The 21,961-nt window shown below is 35.7% G+C and overlaps 1 protein-coding gene across 5 annotated transcripts in view; it reads right to left on the reverse strand.

Moving 5' to 3' along the window:
• AKAP6 (A-kinase anchoring protein 6) overlaps positions 1–21,961 on the reverse strand; it is a 299,893-nt gene that overhangs the window by 230,152 nt on the left and 47,780 nt on the right. For all 5 annotated transcript variants that reach the window (XM_029999554.1, XM_041120194.1, XM_029999563.1 and 2 more), the window contains one exon: positions 9,212–9,569. In XM_029999554.1, the coding sequence (XP_029855414.1) occupies positions 9,212–9,535 (324 nt within the window). In that variant the 5' untranslated portion in view covers positions 9,536–9,569. The remainder of the gene's footprint in view (positions 1–9,211; positions 9,570–21,961) is intronic.

The raw sequence follows: 21,961 nt of genomic DNA on the forward strand, positions 1-21,961 counted from the left end.
ATTCATTTATCCTGATAAATTATGGAAGCCAGATCCTCCATTATTACTGGAGTTAGCAGTTAAGTCCTTTCCAGCTCTTAGCTACTTTCATTCCCTTGATACATAGATAACTAACACCAGACTAACCAAGTAGTTCTCACTTTTCTACTCAGAAATTACATCACAACAGATGGGAATTTCTTATTGTTTCTCCATTTTTTCTTCTTTTTATTAGCTCCCAATTCTTTCATCCTCTTATTATATTCTAACCAGCAGCCATGTTAATATGATCCCTCAAATAACAACCAGCTTTCTTTCGAAGGCAACTGAATCTCCAGTAAAGTATGTATGCTCTTTCTGTGTTCATACTATGTCTCCTATGGCACCCTAGCAGACAATTAGAGGACAGTGGGTTTGCATAAATATGGGCTTGTTTACTTGTTTACTAAATTCTTACAGAGAAAGAAAATCAGTTTTACTTCATTGTATTTGCACAGACTGAACAATACCAGCAGGAGAGTGGGAAAGTTGGTTTTTTTTCTATTAGGCTGAATGACACAGTTTAAATCCAGCTAATTTTTAAAACGTGTTATCTTAACCTACCATTATTTGCTTTTAAAAAATAAATTAATTCTCGATGTGCATTAACTAAACATTAAAGATATAAAATTTAATTTCAAAATTGCAGTATTATCTACAACTACACTAGATCATAATTTAAAATTCGATTACAAATGTTAGTGTTTATTGTTTTTTCTAAGGTTACTGTTGAAAAACAGATTGTCTGAATATTAATAAACCAATACAGTCCCTAGCAATACTCAGGTACTCGAAGTTAAAAACATGTAAAAGCCTACATAGGCTTAACAAATACTCAATTACTATAAAATATTTGTAACACCAAAAACGCTTTCAGCACTGACAATAATATATAACTAGCAGTTAATCTAATGCATTCATGTGTTTATTGAGAAACGTTATAAGCAATCAGAACAGGTGGGGTTTTTTTCCATTAGGAACTTAAGATTGGGCCTTCAAGAATGCATTCTTAACAGACTTTAATGGTCAGAGCAGAATAAACGTTAGGACAGAAGGTAGGCAACAATGCAGTCCTGAATCATCTTGCTCAGTTGCCATTTAGCTCATAGATATCTAAATACCACAGGTATACCTCTGTTGCTCATTCCATTAAAAGTTTCCAGCTGCCTAAAATTTTGCATTTCTGAGCTCACACTACCAACAGTCCTGGCAAGTCTGGGCAACTTTGCACCTAATTTCTAAACCTAAGTACCTAGAAAATTGACATTCACTTGATCATAATTTTCACCCTTGAAGGCACTGACCTGGTAGGTGAGCACACATTTTGCCTAACGCCTCCAGGATTGCACTCTGTGTAGAATAGAGCATTAGTCTCTGTTTATGTTTGATAATGTATAGCCAAGGGATTAGGACAATTTTTGAGGGATATGAAAAAAGTGGGTTTGCTCCCCTCAGGCAGAAGAGAATTTAGCCTAAAAGCTACAAAACAAAGGTTACTTTTATAGGCGTGGTGTTATAGTAGTAAAGCATGTTAAGGTGTGGTTAGCGAGTCACGTCTTTTTCCCTTAAAAACATGGATCTCAGCAAGACTGTAGAAATGACATACAAGTTGGAAGGCTTCTAAACAATGTGATTGCTTGACCAGACAGAGTTTGAGAAACATGGATTTATTTCTGGTACTCCATGTTTGCCATTCTGACTTTTTTCCAAAACAGGGAAATATGCTCAGGGCACAGAGGAAAACTTAAAAAATAAAAAAATGTAGGTACACTCAACTACTCAGAAAATAAGAAAAGCTAATAAACCCAGATGTTTGATGTTCAAGCCCGGACTGTAAGTAAAGGGTAGCCCCTGCAAAACCCAACTTCAGAAGGGTTAATCTGTATCTACCAGCATTTACACTCAGCTGCCCTACTGAATGCTGTGATTCCACCAAGCTCTTCAGAGGCAAACTAAATGAGAATACAACCTCTTAACCAACCAATTGCTTCCTTTAAATTGTGTATGAAATCTTGTGTTTACAAAGCACAGAACTATACATATAGCAGATATGTTCTGCCAATATATAGACGTATCAAGCTATCATTATAGCATTATAGATATATATTATTATATATCATCTCCTCCTGTAGAGTTCCTTATGAGTGCCTGACATTTTTGGAGTGCATAATATATTTGGTCTGAAAAATAACTTGAATGTAAGAAATATGGTAGATCCTACAAACAGTTTTAAAAAAATATCCACAGCAAATCTGTTTTTATCCAAATAAATCCTATTACCCATTGGTTAAATGCTAGGTGAATTAAGGCATATACAGTTGCCCCACTGAAGTTGTCAGGATAAGTGCACAATAAATTTAGTGTTTGACTAGAGGCTTAGCTAGAATGTGCTCTTAAACCTAACCCTTCCCTCCCAAAAAAACACAAACATTTCCCCAATACCAGTGTAATATAAACATATTTTACACGTTTATATAAATATATTCCTCTGGCAATGTTCCATATAGATAAATGTGTTTATTATCTAGTCTTTCACCATACTTCCATAAGCAAACTTGGTTTTGATTTGCAGCCAGGCAGGTAGCATATTTCTGCCTATGTTGTATTTGTATAAAGCCTCCTGGCTTAAAAAAAAAAAAAAAAAAAAAAAAAAAGAAAAAGTCGCATCTGCAGTGTGCAGTTGCTTAGATTGTAATCTACAAAGACTGTCAAATCTTTGGAATCACTATGCATAAAAAGCAGTCTAATGATATGCTGTGATATGTTTATAGAGAAATTACTATTTGGTTGGTGTTTAAGTGCTTTACAAACATGACTTGTCATCAGATGAGATTTGGGGTTGGATTTGGGGGCGGGGGGCAGCGGGGAGGATAAGAGCAAAGTGATTTTGTATCTATTTTCCTTGAAATAATCTAACACAAAAATATCCCATATGTTACATAAAGAACCAGGAAATAAAGTTTTCTTACCAAATTTGCGGTAAAGAAATCCTGATACTCAGAACTGTGAGTCTGCAATACAGCTGCAGTGTGCATTTTCTTTTTTATATTTAAAGTTAACAAGGAGTTTGAAGATTCTGAATAATTTTTTAATTGCTTCAAATCTGCATTGGAGACCAAAACCTCAACTATTTCAAGAAAATGCTCTTTAAAAAATTCTTCAATAATTTTGGTTTTACTTATGTTATTTGATAGCATGGAGAATATTTTCCATCCCCCTCAGCATTCAACTGAAACATTCAAGCTCCTTCAAACTTTAAACTTCTCAGCTTAATTTTCTCAGACAAGTTTACAGCTTTAACAGGGTTAAGGAGACTGAAATTTGTCAAATGTCATTAGTTTAAGAGAGTCCCTTTGAGATGCAGTCCTACACATTTAGGACATGTTAACTAGTTCAGTATGAAAGAAGTTACATTTTCCCTGTGGTTATAGTCCACTTTGATTTTAGGAGGTTTTGGCGTGCACATTCTGTCCTCTAGCTATAGACAATCTAAAATAGTTCTCAAAAACTGAAAATTACATTTCAGAGTGGCGATATCATATTGCACAGACAACCCTTAAATGTTTGGTTTTGTTATCTGAATTGCATTTCAATGATGTTTAAACTAATTTTATTTCATACACAACTTAAGGTGACTTCTTAGTACAGGATTGTTAATAGTGCCAAAATCAAATAATTACCATATTACTGGCTCTCAACCTATTTTCTAGACCTGAGACTCTCTGCAAATAACAACAGTTCCACAAATTGATGTGCAACAACTTGTTGACCCTCAGACCTAAATAAAATAATATGTGTTTAAGTTGTCTCCATTGAGCTACAGGTCATAGTTTATAGTCAAATGTCTACTTTTATAGACACTCATACTAACACCCACATGTGGAAGGTATAAAACTATTTGTCAGAGAAATTTGTTTCATGAAACATAACCGTTAAGCACACCCAGAAGTCTTCTGGGAAATATCTCTGTGAATTTGAGTCATTATTTCCCTTCACCTCCTTTTCAATAACAACTCTGATAAATCTGCATAGCAACCTTTCACTTGAAGGATCAGGATCACATCTTGCCTGCAAGCAAAACAGCTGAACAAAGTTGCAGTCAACCTCTCCAATTAAGGTTTTCTTTTCACCTGTTGAGTATAATGGTTATCTCTTGTGTCAAGACAAAGCAGTCCACACACTATTTCCACTAGGAACTTCATCTATACAACCTTCTGTAAAGACCGCCACTAACATCTTCTGTGATTATTTGTAAAATATCAATTACGTTACGGTAACATGATGAGGCTTAATGCTTCTCCAAGTTCTCTTATAATACACAGTTGTCTGTACAGTCTAGAGATTCAGACTCTAGAAAACTTCATCTGTGCACTTAGTTAAAGGTGGTTTAGATAGCACAGCTGAAAAGCTGTACAACTGCAGCAGCAAGGTTTGTTGTCACAAGCCTCAGAGTAATAAAGCCATTGAGAGTCATCAAACCAAAGGTGAGAAGAAAGAATAGCCCTGTTTCTAATGTTAGAAAGACGTGGTAGATGAGGTACTTCAGCAGTGCTGCCAGCACTGAATAAGTCCTTTTACAGATTATGACAAAGACATTCTGAGTTCCAAATTACAAGAAATAGAACTTACTGAAGTTATCTTCCAGTATCAGACATGTTTTGAGTGACTTATTTTAACATCTGAAAAAAAAAATACTGATTTTTGCTCTTGAAAGGAACTGATATAGGAAAAGAAAAGTTGAAAAGTGCTCAGAAAAGTAATTTGGTCCACCCTTCAGTATTTATTCAATAAAACCAGCAATATTTAATACTCTTTATTCAATAAAACCCTACTGAATTCAAGAGGAGGGGATGAGAGGGAAAGACACCTACAGTACCCTGGTTTTATATTTTTTCAAAATGCTTGTAATGGAATGAAAAAAGAAATAACTTGTATCTAACTGCAGATATATTAGAAACTAAGACCCTTTAATATCTTTCTTTGATAATTACTTACACTCTTCTCTTATCCAGGATTTAAGTACAAGGAGAAAAGCAACTAAAAATTCTTTGGCCCACAAAAAAGTGGAAACAAAGATAGCAAAAGGATAATGGTTACATGATATTTGACCTCTACCCAAAGTTCATGAAAATTTTGTTGTAGGAGTCAGGAGGAAAGAAGAAAGATCCAGTCAAGAGATGTTTAAGGCTGACCCAGGTATCCTGGAAAAAGGTGACTGAAGTGTCTCTACTTGGAAAGAGAGAAAAGATCAGTGGTCTGCAAAGATCTAAAGACACTATCATAGCATAAAGTGTGTTTGGTTTTATGTAAATACATGATATATGGTTCATACATTTAAGTCACAAAGCAGGGGTACAGTGCTTTACTCCACAATTAGTTAGAAGCTAACAGACATCTCAAATACAGAAGATTATACTAGATCACCCAAAATGACAGTTTTTTCACAAAGATAGAAAGCAGTAATCAATGAGTTGAAACACTAGATCCTTCCCTGAGAGGATTAAGGGATATAAAGTAAAGCAGAAGAATGGGACTTGAATCCAAGTTAGACCTCAGGAGGATTCCAAGAAAGAATTTGCTGTAAAAGCAAGCATATTTTATTCAGAATAAAAAGGCTAAATGCATCTCAGCAGGTTAACACAGTACAAGGACAGAAAGCACTTTTAGATTTGCTTGTAGTAAAACCATAATTTTTTTCATCTCTTTTACAAATATTTGCAATTGGTAACAGCTACAGTGAATGCGTTAGAGAGATGTAAATGCATCTTAGTACAGGCTTGAGTTAAGAGTGATGACCAGATAAATGACTAATATAAGGCATTCCAGACCCTGGAGAGTTATGATTCATGCATCTAGCTTACTGAAGCACTCATGTGAAGCTGAGCTTTCCAGGAAATTTCCCAAGGGACTACGTAAGACAAGCCTCCCACTCATGCTGCATTGCTAGTTCTGAGAAAAGGCATTGCAAAAGTGAGAGAAACAAGTATTTTCAATGGATCAGTAGTGGCTAGTAAAGCCCTAAGTCTTGTAGCATGAAAAGAGACTGGCAGCAAACACCAAAATCACCAGGGAACAAGCCACAAAAAAGAAACAATGGTCTTGATTACAGAAAGAGCAGAAGCACAGACAGATCTGCAACAGGGATACGGAGCAAATATTCACAAGAGAAAGAGATGACCTGTTTGCTGAGCAATTTTTCCAAGGAATGACATAAAAAGTTTGCTATGGCCTAGATCCTCAAACCAGCCCTGTCTCCACAAGCCAACTGACAGCCAGAAGAAGGAAATCAACTTCAAGCATCCAAAATTAATAGAAAGCTGCATGAAAATGGAATTGGAACTCTCTTGGCTGAGGAAAACAAACTATGAGAAAATGAAAAATTGTTTGCCTTACTCCTACATTTGCAGTTCAAAAGTTATATTCAGAAACTATTATGTTACAGACTTTTATCCTGAGTCTTTATCATTCATTATTGTCTTTATGATTTGGACAAAAGAGTAGAGAGAAGGCTTCTTAAATTTGCAGATGACAACAATATGTGTGCTTATGGGAGATACTTCACATACTTCAAACATACCAGAAGACAGATTTGGAACTGAAAAAGTCACAGACACACTTGAGAAATGGAAGACAAAAAAAAAAAAAAAAAAAAAAAAAAAAAAAAAAAAGGACAAAAGCAAAATCCTACATGTAAAATTTCACAGATAAAATGGATAAGAGAGAGGGGTGAAAAAGCCATAGTGAGCAAAGTATTTGTGGAGTTACAGTGAATCACAAGCTGAATGTGAATCAAACATCTGCTGCTGTTGTGAAAAAAACAAAATACTAAACTGGTATGTATTGTTTGAAAGACATGTGAAATACTTTTTCCAGTCTACTCAGTAACAGTGAAGCTTCACATTGAGCCCTGTGTCCAGCCTGGGCACAACAATTTCAGAAGGACCCAGATCAGTTGGAAGGAACCCCTCACGGAGAATTAACAGAGCACAGAAGAAATAAAAAAAAGAGGATCTATATGAGGTTATGGTTTGGGTTTTTTGCTTAGCTGATTTTCATTAAGTTATATAATGCAAGAGGATACAAGGATAAACAATTTAAAATATATCTAAAGTCTGAATAAAAGCATTTCCACAACACTTGCTTTTACAGTCCTATTTCTTTTTGTCTGTATACAGGCTTAAAGGTAAGCAGGTTACAGAAGCTCTGTATTCCTAATATGTTTAAGACTGCTGCATTTTTTTACTACTACTTCAGAAGTTTTTGAAAGCTTTTTCTTTTTACATTACTTTGTGAAAACATTAAAAATATATCAAATATTTTAAAAATATCTTCAAATACAAGTCATTATCATGTACAGACACAGATACACAGGTGTATAAACACACAGGAAAAAAGCACTTCCCTGTGAGTCCAGGGTCTATACACAGAATATTTGACAGCCTCAATGACAGGCCCCTCCAGGCTGATGAGCCAGATACTTGCAGATAATTGAGATTCCTTCATGTTATTCTTTTGTCCTTATTTACAGTTGCATTAAACCAGATTTCTTCCTAGTCCCAGACAATCCCTAGGTGCTACAGCAATTACTCTACATGGAAAAAAACATTAGGAAAGTATTTTAAGAACTACCATTGACTCTTGCAACTTCACAAATAAATTCTAAAAAGGAGAAAACTGTGAGGAATGCTCTTCATTCACTGATTTCCATTTGGAAATAAAAAATTTTAGTGGATGTATGAGGGTGAGTTATACGTACAGAATATTCTCATTTCATAAGCAGGCACAAATTAGTTCTGCTTGTGCTCTGAGACAGGCCAAAGCTGTGTGCAAATATCATCCACAAGCTCCACAGCCCTTTAGTTTCAGCTCAACACTGCACTAATACGGCCACAAGCAATTCCAGATCAAAACAGGCACCGAATCCAGGAAGATTTGGTATGTCTGCCTGCAGAAATACCTTTTAGGCATATTTGCTAAAAACCTACTGCACGTTGTGGACGTCGTCCTTTCTGTCATCAGAAGCTGGCAATGTCTACCCCAAATTTTTCAGAAAAACAGTGGAACCATAAAAAACTTATGATCAGCTCTCTATTTGATTACAGTACAATTGCTCTATGGTTATCACTACTACACAGAGTTGTATTTTAAGAGACCCTAGATCTCCAGTCCTAAAATAAATACAAATAAAATACCATCACACTGAGTATGAAGGAAGACTATGTTCACATAAACAGGTCTCAGAATGCAACTCCGAAGACAGCTCAGTCTGAAGAGATAACTGCCTGCTATTTTTGGAGATTGTTTGCTGCCTTCAAAAGCATGCTTCATCTGCTGCAGCAAACCAAGCCATGCAAATGAAAGTACACATGGAGTCCCAGACATTATTTATTTGAATTTCACCTTGAATTTCCTTAATAACTTTCAAGATTCAACACCAAAATTTAAATCTGGGACCAAGACAGAGATAATTGTTTAAAGATACTTGTGTTCAGTTGACAGGTTGGGGGAAAGGAGATTGTTGCTCTTTTAGTTTACACAAAATGTAGATTTGGGGGGGACAAAGTCCAGTCTTGCTAATGCATTTTGTTGCTGGGGAAAAAAAGAAAGGTTGATTTACTGGCTGTGACTGCTTGAATCTTACCACTTCATATTTCTTACCAAGACTCAGATCTGAAAAAAAATCTACACATTTACCATTTTGTATGTAGTTCCACCTGAGCTCAATCTCCAGTGTAACCTTTACATGACTGAAAGGCCAGATATTAGACCACCTTTCTACCCTACTGCTTCTGAAACTTGCTTAGTTTTCAAATGAGCGGCCATGCTTATTGGGACACAAATTTGGGAGTTTTAGGTACTGAAGCCCATTCAAATCTGTGGGAATATTTCTGGGCACTTCTGAGATGTCTGGTCAGGTTACTGTTAGTGTATTAGCTGCTCTTCAAATGTGAATATGTTCATTAATATGGTTATGACTGTTGAATTAAGTGATGAGTAAATAATGTTGCAAAAAAATCTGAGAATGATATGGTACCTATTATCTCCCTGAAAAGTATTTATTCACTTCTTAACACAGGCTGTCAGACATGCTATGGCAGTTATGAAAAGCCTTTTTTTTTTTCTTTACTTTACTAGTAGCAGAGTTGAGCAAATGACCTTCACTGAAAAGTCTGCAGTATAAAATTCATCCTACCTTCAGCTGTACTAGATGCACATCCACATGCTTGCTATCTGAGTCCTGCTGGACAGAGTAGGTCAGATCCCTGACTCTTTCAGACGTCATCCGAAGCCAGGTCTCAATTTCCGGCAAGTGGAGAACAATCTTCCAATCCGCCCCAGTGTGTAGAGGAGGTGGCTTTTCATACTGCTGGCCAGAATCAAGATCCTTCATGACATCCTCTTCCCCATCTTGTTCCACTGTAGGAGTCATGTTTATAAGCATGGGAGATGCATCAGATGGCATGGGATCCAGTTCTTGTGTTCTCATGGGAGAAAGTGCTACATCCATGGCTAACATGGGAAAGTCTAAACCATAGTTCTTTCCAAAATAGCTGCAAAGATAAAAAGAAAAGAGATTGCTGTTATGAGACCAAATCTTACAACAAAAACTTTCACAAGACAAGGAGTAAATGGCAATGTCTGAGAGGTATTGTACTTCTAAATAAATTCTTCATCCTGAAAATTCACGCTAGGTGTTCAAGAATAAATAGAATTTTTCAAATTAACTTTGTTGATTTGAACAACTTCTTTGTTTGAGAAAAATAACAAATACTGTTTTTCTCTCATTGCAGACAATCACCTTGGAAATGACAGTTTTCATTGATTAAAAATATGTGCTGATTTGCTACAACTGCAACATAAATAAACTGACCGTTGACAAAACTAACAGAACTTTACTGAACTCCACAAGTTAATATAGGACTGGTATTTGTGAACTAACACATATGAGAACATATTGCTTGGCCTGAAATTTATGACTACACAAAAAATATCTCAAGTTTTATTCAAATTTCCGAACTGTCCATTTAACTATTGATCACATACAACAAAAATTTTGAAGGCAAATTTGAAGCAACTATTAAGGATACTTTGTTAATTTATTGTAGGCAGATTTTAGGTCTGAAGTTTAAATTCTTGTAATTTTGTTTAGATTAAGAACTGTTGCAATAAGCAGCAACTCTATCAAAACAGAGATAAGAATTCCAACTGTCAAAATATGTACCTAAAATTAAAACACCATTTTACAAGCGTGGCTTTATTAAAGCCCAAAAGCTGTTTCATCAATATACACTTACCAGGTTCACTGGGAAAAGTAAATAGATAAAACATTTTACTTTGTAGCTCTTTCTCTAGCTGTATGTAATACAGAAGACTGCCATAAACCCTATGCCCAAGAACAAAAAAATACTCCACTTAACAGCATGCACCTCGTTTGGAGCTAAGTACCTAAAGCATTATGAAAACTTTCATTCAGTAGGAGATGTATTTTTTACCTAATTTTGGAGTGACTCAAATTTGACACATGCCTGCCTTTGACATACAACTTCACTAAACCTTATACCAGCACTTACTTGCTTCTTCAATACTTTCCAACCCTAAGCTATATTCAGTAAGTCTACATTAAGAGAATTAGGAAGATTAGGCCCTTTTAAAGCTGGTTTTTCTTTGTTTTAACCAGTGCATATTAGAAATACTTCAACTACATTTTAATAACTTCTGCTTGTATTCCTTTTCCATAGTGCTAAGACTGCAAATAACTCCGTTATGCAGCTATTAATTTGGGCAACATTCCAAGTTTTTATAGTTAGACTCTCTTTTCTATAAAGACTGCATTTTAACTTTTAGCATAATAGCTGTAAGATTGCAGAAAAGAAACCAGTGCCTTTCACTATTAAATCAACTACACTGTGACTACTCAGTTATATTACTAAATATTTCAAGTGGAGTCTCAGCATCCAGAGATTACTCCTGCAGGCAGTGAGAGTACCAAAGATGTATCCAAACACCAGTCTACTTATCATAGCCAGGAAGGACAACAAAATTATGTTTATTGTTAATTTGATTTTATTTCCTGTCCTGCCACTACTTAGTAAACTATCTTTTGCACATCTATCACCCACACAAACCAATATTTAGAACTGATATTAAGCCAGTGAATATTAATTTGGCACTTAAGAACAAAATTTTCTATCACTGCAATCAAGAAAAGGGAAAGAAAGAAGATTCCAATCATTCTCAGTGCCTGCTGTACAATTTCCAGCTCTTTTAGTTTGATTTTTGAAGACTGCAGATTTAAACGGTGTCAATGAAAAGCTCTGCAGCAAGACTGTACTAAATTAACACTTCAGGATGATGAGTATTTTTGAAGTCCATCTCTTTTCACTGCCTGTTTTTCAACTTAAACTCTGTTGCCATAAATACTCAAAATACATTGTTAGACAAATCACTGTATTTGAAAACATTTTTGTCTTGGACATTGCTGATCATAGCCCCAGTCTTAAAGCATATAAATCAATTGTTCTAACAGCCAAAACAATCTTATTACTTTAAGCATATTCTTTACATTATTTCCTCCTGAAAATGAAATTTTGGTGAAGCACGTGTGGTCCTTATTTCTGCATGTTTATAGTTAACAAATTAAACATGCCTACCAGCAAAATAGTTGGTCCTGAATCACTAAGTGATACAGAAACACAGGAAGTGTAGCACTTGCTTAGTAGTTTTTCCACAAAAAAAACTGGCACTCGGTAAGAGTTTTTCAACACGACTCAGCTCTAGTAAGGACATTAAAGCAATTAGCAAACAGAAATTAAAACATGCTCCTGCAGAAGCAAACAAAAGCTAGTCCGTGCTGCATGCAGAGCGTAGCTCTAGCTTTGATACACTTAATTTGCAATTAGTAACCATTAGGAACCTGCTGACCTGTTTTTTGTTACGATGTGCTTCACTCTATATACTGGCTCTCCAGCATTACAGCTAATGCCTCCTTAATCCTAGTTGCTCTTAAAGTCCTTTGAATCCTTTTCTTTCTGCCAGATCACAACAAGTTGCAACACTTCCAGTAAGAATAATGTGGAGAAACTTTAAAATAGATCATTCTTTTCACATTCTTAAAAAAAAAATTCCTACAGAGGTAATAAAACACACTGTGGATACTAATTAGCAAGGTCTGGGAAAGCTTTAAAAAGCTCACAAATGCTTGAAAGGAGAAACTGTTGCAGCTAGAAATAACTGAATCCAAACACTAGGACGCAGATTCATTAAATTGTTTCTTGGCAGATTAAAAAGGCATCATCATCCAACTAGGCTGAGAGAAAGGCAAACTGAAAGGTTCTCCCGCACTCTCCGAAAGAACTGGCACTGAAGCGGCACGTTCACATGAGTGCTCCTAAAGTCGCTGGAGAAACTGTAAGCTCCACCCCTCCTCTATCCCTCCCCCCCAGCTCCTCCGCAACTGTGGCAAAGCAACGTAATTCCCCTGTCACGCCTGCACTGACCTATGAAATGCACTGGCAAGGCGCTGAGGGCAAGCTTCAGTCACCCTCAGGCATTGGATATGAAAGGAAAATAGGAAAATCCCTGCCACAGAGGTGTTTTTACAAAGTTCTAATGTTGAAATACTAAATAGCAAACGAGCCCCAGCAGCAACAGCAAATCTCACAGGCATATCTACTTCAAGCAGTTTAGGAGTTATAAAACTGGCCAAAATACTTTTGATCAGAAGTAGGTTCTGCTTTTTGGATTACTGACCATGTGCAAGTCAGACTTCCATATTTCTAACTAAGTCAGCAGCCTTGCAGAGGACTGCATTCATAACATTTTGTTAAGACACCAACTACTGAAGATGACTAAATTAGCTGCACTCCACCCCATTCTCATATAGACATTTGCATTTATTGTCTTCTAGCTGTACCCTTTCCCCTCCAGTATTTAGGATATTACTTTTATACTGAAACATGGAAGGTGGAAACAGCAAGCTAGGGCATGCAAGTCCTTCTTCAGCAGTTCCAGTATTTGCATAATGTACCATCAGTGACATATGATAAATTTCAGCAAAACCAATTTTAATTTGAAATTTGAAAAAGTGTATTTAAGAACGATATTCCATATACCAAGCTGTCATCTAGTGGATTAAAACATTTGCTAAAAAAATGGTATGAATGGATGATCAAGTTAAACAATACTTTGGGGTCATATATTGTGGTGTTTGATATTTTAAGTGACTGATTTTAAATGCTGGCCTTAGAAATTTTTTATATTTCTGGAGTATTTTGTTTTTTCCAGATTTTGTAAGGTGTACAGATACTGAATTGTAAAACATTATAATAAATGTTAGAACACATATTAATACTGAATATATTTTTTTAGAGTTGCTCTTTATACACTACTATGCAAAAATGATTTTTGAAAAGAGGTAAAAAAGTGATTCATTTCCTTCTAAGCAGGACCTCTATCACCACTAAAGTTCTTCATAAACATGAAAAGCTAAGCTCAGTCTTGTTTTCTACAACACAAAATCCTGATAGCATCAATGACAGTTTTAGATGGGCAAGCAATGCTACACCAGACTCTAGCTTTCTTCTAAACCGAATCCTTTCTGTACTTGGAACTGTTGTATAAACTAGGTGATTTTAAATTTGCAGGTGACCAGCTGAAAATACATTTTCAAATGTCCTGATCAATAAAAAGTTCATCTCTCAATATTTGCAGGGCATAACCTTATTTTCATCATCACAATCAGAGTGAGAGGAGTTATGATGTCATTAGTTTAAAAAAATACACCTCAAATTATTTGTTTCTGTCATTTCTGAAGCTACTGTTTCAGACTGCTGAAAGGACACATTTATGATCTACACAACATAGCTACAAGCTTGTACTCTTTCTGGTGATAGAAAAAAATAGATTAATTTAGAGTATTTTTTTGCCTTGTGTTAGTTCTTCATATACAGTTCTATATTTTCATGGTTACTTGTATAAAAGGTGAGAGATCCTGTGTAAGCACATGCACACATATGCTTTCTATCTTCATCTTTAGTAAGTGCATTATACCTAACAGATGGCTGATTACCTTCCACTAATCACATAGGCAATCTCGCTTTCCCCTGGTTTTCCGCTCAATCAGATGCTAACGCTTTTATGCAAAACATAGAATGTGTGTGTCAACCTTAATATAGTTCATCAATCACCACAAGCCTTGAAAGACTTCCCTCACTCATTCTGCCCCCCAATTATTCACATTTTCCTTGTTTATAAGTGCAGGCCATATTCACTCTGCCAGCTATCAGATCATCCACGTTCTCCTCCAACAGCAGTTGGTTCCTGTCAAACAAAGATACATTAAGCATTTTAAGCCATACAGTAGTCCAAGCACTGATCAGTGGTGCAGACACTGGGTTGAGTGAATGTTAATGAGCTCTAATTTTTCTTACTGTCACATATTGTTAAAATCAGCCATAAGCACTATACAGCCACCTGTCTGTCAAGTAAACAATTCATTTCATTCTCCAAAATGGCCCAAAAAGCCCAGAGAAACTCATCATTAAATAATTATGTCCGCTTGCTGACTTTGAAATCTAATGATGTAAATTTTAACATCAGATTTAATGAGCTCATTGATGGTGAGTTTTCTTAAATAGATACAGTCAAAATTAATTTCTCACACAGCCAAGTTATATTTCCATTTCTTTCCATTTCAATAGTCTCAGGAACTCTCTGCCAAGTTATAAGGCTCATTACATCTTTCCTTGAAAATGCAATCTACTGTACCTACTGCAATGACAAACTGTGTCACTACACCAAAAAACTGAAATACATCATGTCAGTAACTACATATAGAGCAACTTGAAGTTAATATCACATTAGCACTATCCATGCTACACTGATTCTGTTGCCGATTTCCTACATGATTTAAGAAATACAACAATTTCAAAAAACCTTTCAAAGAACTGAATTCTAAGAGAGCCAGCTTAGGTTTTTCTCTTCATATCATTCCCCATGAACACACTTCAAAAATACCTCCCTTAAAATTATCCTACTATTCCTTTACAGTTATCCTACTATTCCTTTACAGTTATCCTACTGTTACACCTAAAAATCTGAACAAATTGGACAAGAAGGGAAAAAAATTTCATTTAGCACTGCTGGGTCTCCTGTTTGATGTGTGTAGACTCTTAGAAGGTATATCTGATAGGGAATACAATGGTGCCTGAACTCCTGCAGGATACGGACCAAAGAGCCTTGCATAGTAATGCCAATATTAAGCCTGAACATTACTGTGAATCATGATTAAAATTTTAATGTGACTGATTTAAGGACCATTAAAAAGTCTATCCCCAAGGCTTTGATGGTAGCAAAGCCAGACCACCAATGATTAACTGCAGAAATCCCACCATGGATGTTTAAGTTCCTGATTACATCTATAAATCAGGATTTAAGACACTGCAATGACACAACATGCTCTTTGATACCTGCTGTTTCTCTTTCTAATCCCAGGTGAAGGAAAACATAGAACTTACAAGGCAAGCGTTCAGCTAGAAACTGGAAATTATTGTGGCAAATCAGGGTAAGTGGAAATTCTACTGGAGGATTTAGCAAAGGATCTGTCTGAAATCGATGGCATAGTAGGAGAGACTGTGAAACAAACTGATAGACCACAAGGTCTAGGTATTATACATCCAGGCAATCTGTGAGAAGCCAAGGGTGAAATAGCCAAATTGCCGATTGAGGTGTGCATGATCTTTCGTTTGAAGCTTCCTTGGTTCTTAGGATACCAGTTCTTAAAGAAAGGTTCTTAGGGACCTTTCCACCTGATGTTTATACCAGGAAAATTGGTAGAAACTGTAGCAGAATGAGGCAATACCTGGAAAAGTACCATTTTTTAGAGGAAGAGCCTCCACTGCTTTTGAAAAAGCAAAATATTGGAGTTTTCCAAACAGATCACAAAATGCTTTTGACAAGACCCAATGCCAAAAGCTAAAGGAATCTAAATGGCCACAGGATAAGCAGGAAGGTCCTTGAATGGACAATTAATTGAGTAATAGGCTAGAAACAGTAGCAATAAATGGTCAGTTGAATGGAGAACAAATGAAGACAAATGGAGATCTCAAGCAGAGTTTCACAGTAATCTCTGCTAGGCACTGTGCTTCTCAATAAACTGGTAAACGACCTGAAAAATGGGTGAACAATCAAGTGAAAAAGTCTGCAGAAGGTACTGAAATACTTGGGACAAATTTAAACTCCAAGTAAATGCAGAACCCTACAAAACTGAAAAATTGAGCAATAAAATATCAGATTAAACTTACTACAGGCAAATATGAAGTTATGTGTATGAGAAAAAAAACAGTCCTAACTGCGAGTATAGAATGGGCTCCTAGGTGAATGTTACTACTCAAGAGCAATGTCTTGGAAGGAAAAATATCAAAGTTCCATAAAAACCGTTGGCTTAATACTTGATAACAGCCAAAAAGAAAACAAAATTTTAGGAACATTTAACGAAGGAGTAGGAAATAAAGCAGAAAAAAATAATCATTACATCGCTATATAAATCCATGGTACACATTGAACATGTTATGTGCAATTCTGGCCCCCTGCATCACAAAGGAAATACAGTGGAGCTGGAAAAGGGTTCAAAAAAGGCAATTTGAAGGACAAACAGGAATATGTAATTACCTCTGTTCCAATGAAAACTGAGCAGGCTGAGACTCTCAGCCTTGAAAAAAGGTGACTTAGGAGGATAAGATAGAGGTTGTAAAATACCACTTTAAGACCATGCTATCCAGAAACTTTAAATGTTGCTGTTTTTCACAACCTGGGCCTCTTCATTCTTCAAAAGAACCCCAACCTCCTCTCAGTGGAAGCAATCACTATATTTCCGATGTGCTCTTTGTCCAAAGGTCTTTAAAGTGGTATGCCACAATTCCTCTCAGGGTCTCAGTCATTTGCCCATCCACCTTATATACCTGAGAGGGTGCTTCAGCCATTCTACTTGCCATGGTTTTTGCACACAGTTCTCCAGAGGAGGACCTGGAAGATCCAAGCAGGACCCTTTTCAGGTATTCCTTCCAGGAACAACTCAACAAAAGACCTTAACCTGCAAACAGCTTCCTTTTAAAGAAAGCATAACTAGACATTTCAAACAGCAAACAGTTCTGAACTCACCTCTCTCAAGCCCTCGGTTTATTCAGTGTCTCCACCTGCTTCAATAAACTCCAAGTCCCTGATCTAAATTCATTTCAGTTTCTATATATATATATATATATATACACACACATATATATACATATATACACATATAAAGCCACAAGTATGATAATCTACATGAATAAAAGTTTTGGGCATAAACCCAGTACGCTCATTACATCAACAATTTGCACCTGTACTGTCAAGTCCAGGAATTTCATAAGTGGTGGAAACTATACAGTATTATGGCCCTACAATTAATCAGTGGATTAATACTGGAAGCAAAGCAGAGTTCTGTTTCAGAGAGAGAGTTCACATCTTAAGAGGTACTAACTGTGTATCCTTACACAAGCACCAACTTTACCTAAAAATATATCCAATAGTTCTTGTCCAGCATTAACTGCAATTATCCTCAAAAAGAACAGCTGGGGAAAAAACCAAACCAAAACAAAAACCACAAAAAACCCAACCCTATATTTAACTATTCCTCTGAAATTAATTGAGTATTGGAATTGTCATGCTGAGCCTAGAAAGCCACCATGGAGAGAAAGGAATACTTTTCTACTAAAGAAAATATCCTATACATCCTTATGTAAAAAACTAAACACTGTGATGTATAGTTAAGTCTTGCCTGAAACAGTGCATAAAATTTATACACTCCCAGGTCATATCATTTCATGTTCTCACTTATGAAAAAGCAGGGATAGTAGCTGGAAGTGATCCCATTAGACAAGCTTTATAAGGTACATCAGAAAAAATTCTACACTACAACATACACAGACATTGAAAACAATTGTGTAGTGCCAGACTTGTATAGATAGAGGAATGTGTTCAAAGAATCAAACATATTGAGATGAGTAGTTGTGTTTCCTGGCCATTTCTGACTCAGCGGAGGTTTGCCTTGCATTAAGAAACAGTGACTGGGAGGTCGTGTGGTATGAAGAGATTAGCATTGAAATGGACAAATTAGCTGCTTCATATTAATTCATCATTACTTCAGCATCCTTTATTAGCTACCCTACACCACCTTAGGCTTTTGTTATCCTAATTTTCACTCCAGAATGTCAGCAGCACATGGAAGACATACATAGTGGCAACTTTCATATGCTGATTCTTCAACATACATGTGAGTAGTTGGTTGTTGGTTTTTGGTTTATAGTTTTGGGTGGGTTTTTTTAATCTCCCTGGATAAAGCCATTTTTGTCATTCTAGTGGTAAGTAGTGAGCAAAGCATTTGCAATCATAACATAATTTTTCCTTTCACCAGCTACAAAAGTCAGATGGTAAAGGATGCAAAATAATTATTCTAGCAAGAAGGCGGCCCCTTGTTCCAAAATTTTTCTCCAAAAAGATAATGTGAAACATCTCTTAAATTGGAAGACAGCAAAATCAAGATTAGGCTTGGCTGAATACTAATCTGGATTTAAAAGGGTCTTTAAGTATGTACAGAGGCAGTGAGACGTAGGTGAGAACATTCAGAGATGTTTCACAGAGGATCTGCTTATTTGCTTGTGTGCATACCACCATAGGTCCTTGACTGTCTACCAAATCTGACCCATGTCCAGTCAGGCAGGAGAGCAGAAAGAATCCGCAACTGTTAATACACGGAAGGCCACTTGTTTTGCAACACTAAATTTTATTTCAAGTGTGCATTAAAGGGAACTTCCTCATTTCAACTTCAGGATAAAACTCAACATCTATTAATATTAAAAAAAACTACTTTAATTTCAGCTACCTGAAAATATCTTATCAAATCACTCACAGAACCCTAGTTCAAGTTTGCTTCTTTAATTGTATATTTACCTGGTGGCTGGGAACAGTATGTTTTTAACTGAAGGTTAATTGATTCTACAGGACTGATTGGCAACTGTAAATTTGAGATAGAAAAATCCTCGCATCAAAAATTCCCCATAAATAACCCCTCCAAATTCTTTGATCAATTAAATTGCTTTTGACATTTTTCATACAAAAAAAGAGAGTAAGAGCTTTCTTCCTTTGTTCAAAATTACATTTTTATCCAGATTCCAGTTGTCATTTCTGTTTGCTTTTTTCTGACCACCTTTAAAATAATTCTTCCTTTTCTCATCCAAAACAGAAAAGAACAAAGTATTATTTTTTTTTCACCAAATACTGGCAGTTAAAAACCACAGTGTTTTGATGCAAACAAATTTCACTGCAGAATTCCAACCAGTCCTGCTCTATTTCCCCAGAGTTACCTCAAAACCAGTACTCTCAGGATTTCTCCTATGACAGCAGAATGAAGGTACTGCTGTAAGTTAAGGAAAATAAAAATAATACGTTTCACTGTAATTTCACACTCCAATTTCATAGTAAATACACGCTAATCACTTAGAAATGTTAACAGTATTTCACAGAAAATTATCCAGAGTCTAAACAAGCTTACTGCTTTTTATTATGGAAGTTGAGGAGAAATTAATTACTTGTATCAAGCAATATGGCCTCATAATAGATCAGACAAGAACCAGGCAAGGTTATTTTAGCCCATTTTCAAGTTCTATTATTTCTTATCCTCTCACATGTACTGTACAATGTCAGTCATAGCCAACTTCTAACTACAATGCAAGTCTTCCATTTTTCTCTAGCAGTCACTCAAGATCATCATCTGGGCTTCTTCCTTAAATTAAGGCAGTATCAGATATGTTATAGTAGTGCAATACTGGATGCTCAGTCTCTCAGTATGAAAGTTATAATGATAATAATTTAAAAAAAAGAAAGAAACAAACAAGAATAATCTAACTGAAGAATTCTTCAGGACACAATTTTAATATGTCAGACCCAACAATGCAACTTCAGGCATTTAAGCTGCCCCAGCCCCAATCCCAGTGATGAAATAGATCAAAATAGCCATAAGACATGCTGTGATTTCTGAAACTAGCTTTGTTACAGTAGATTTTAATAGTTTTCTTATAAAAAAATAAAGATTTTTAAAGAAACTGCTACTTTTTAGAAAGTTGAACAACGCAGCTGCTGAGATCAGTGAGCCTGATCCATTTTGGAAATTAGTATTCTGTATTATATGAGACACAACACACTGTGGCTAGCTGACCCTGCAAATTCTTACTGTCATGTAAAGTTTAACTATAAATAATTTAGCTGTTAAATATAATAATTTCAGGCTTTATCTAGAACACCACAGCCATTGCTTTCTGTCTCAGTTTGAGGATTCACAGAAATAGACTAAGCTCTTTGGAGCACAAATCGGTTTTTTGTACTAAGTCATACTGAAGGATTCTGCTCTATTGTTTTTGGTTCCTGGTACTATCTAATATCAATAATACATTTTCAAATGTGTACATTCAATTGTTTCAGGCATTCAGTTATCACAGTAGTGCACTGTAAAATGTTTTTTTCATTTTGGGGATTAATTTTTAATATACATGAAAATAAGAGAATTCCTGTAATACAAGGATGAACCATGGCTTCAGTAACTATTTGGCAAACTGTTTCTCTCAATCACTACTTGGATAAAATCCTGACCCTTGATGTCAACTGACTGGTCATCTAAAAATATATATCTAGTCATGCTGTGTTACCAGTTGATTGACGCCATCACCCAAGATAATGAGTACCATTGCTTTACTCCCTTTCTTTCTATTGTGCAATTTTACAAGGTCATTTATGATTGACTCAGAGCATCAGAAAGGTATTTCCCCAACCCCAGTGCAGAATTGTTGTTTCTGGATTATACTAAATGACAGAGAAAACTTCATTTTCTCCACATACAATACTATTTTTGTACTCAGAGCTTTCTAGTTTCACCATCACCCATCTTCTGAACACAATCCAAAAAAATTACTTTCTTATTTCATTGTACAAGTTTTGGAAGAAAAGCTATACGATAAACAGTATTAATGGCATCTCTAAACAGGGTTCAAGCATGTTTCCAACTTCATTTTGCACCTGAACTCTTGCCAAATTTAAAAATATTGGCAATTACAGAACTTTATTCTTAAATTCAAAATCAGTTTCAAAAACATCGATGGTGGCCAAGAAATTTTTCAGTATCAAATTCTTGCAAATTTTCATCTCATACACTTTTATGAGTACACAAGTACATAATATGCACCAAGACTATCCACCAGCACTGTAACAGACCACATCTCCTGAGATGAGTAACTGATTCTGATCTCTCTTCAATTATTGTTTAACTAAGACCAACTTCATAGAAGTCAATAAAATGAAAGAAGTAGCAAAGTAGGCTTTCAAGGGCTTTTAAGCGGAACACAGAGAATTAAGGCATAAATGTTTTTACCCTTTTAAGTCATTATCAGTTACCTAACACTGCTTTCTTTTACCATAAACTTGATCAGATACAGCAAAATTAAGTTAAGACAGAAGAGGAATCCAAATTTTGATGTTTATGAAACTTTAGTGTACAAAATTATTGCTTCAAAACTTTAACTAGCTATAAGATATTAACATAATAGTAATATTAGTAGTTCAGCATTAACACTGATGCTTTGGGTAGCTCTGTACAAATTTTAGATATCATACATGCTCCAGGAGTGAAACTATAGTTCTGACATGCATTGTTCAAAACACAATTGCTGAAGAAAAAAAAAACAAAAAGGAAGCACCCTTATCCACCTAGGGCAATCTTTTACAATGGAAGGATACAACTAGGACAACAAAAACAACAACAAAATAAAAGAAACAAAAAAAAAAAAAGGAAAGAAAGAAAAAATCACCCTGCCCCTTTATCCCCTTTATGTAGGTACATATCAATACCTAAGCTATTTACAGT

The sequence above is a fragment of the Aquila chrysaetos genome, chromosome 2 (genome assembly GCF_900496995.4).
Source record: "Aquila chrysaetos chrysaetos chromosome 2, bAquChr1.4, whole genome shotgun sequence".
In the NCBI taxonomy this organism is placed as follows: Eukaryota; Metazoa; Chordata; class Aves; order Accipitriformes; family Accipitridae; genus Aquila; species Aquila chrysaetos.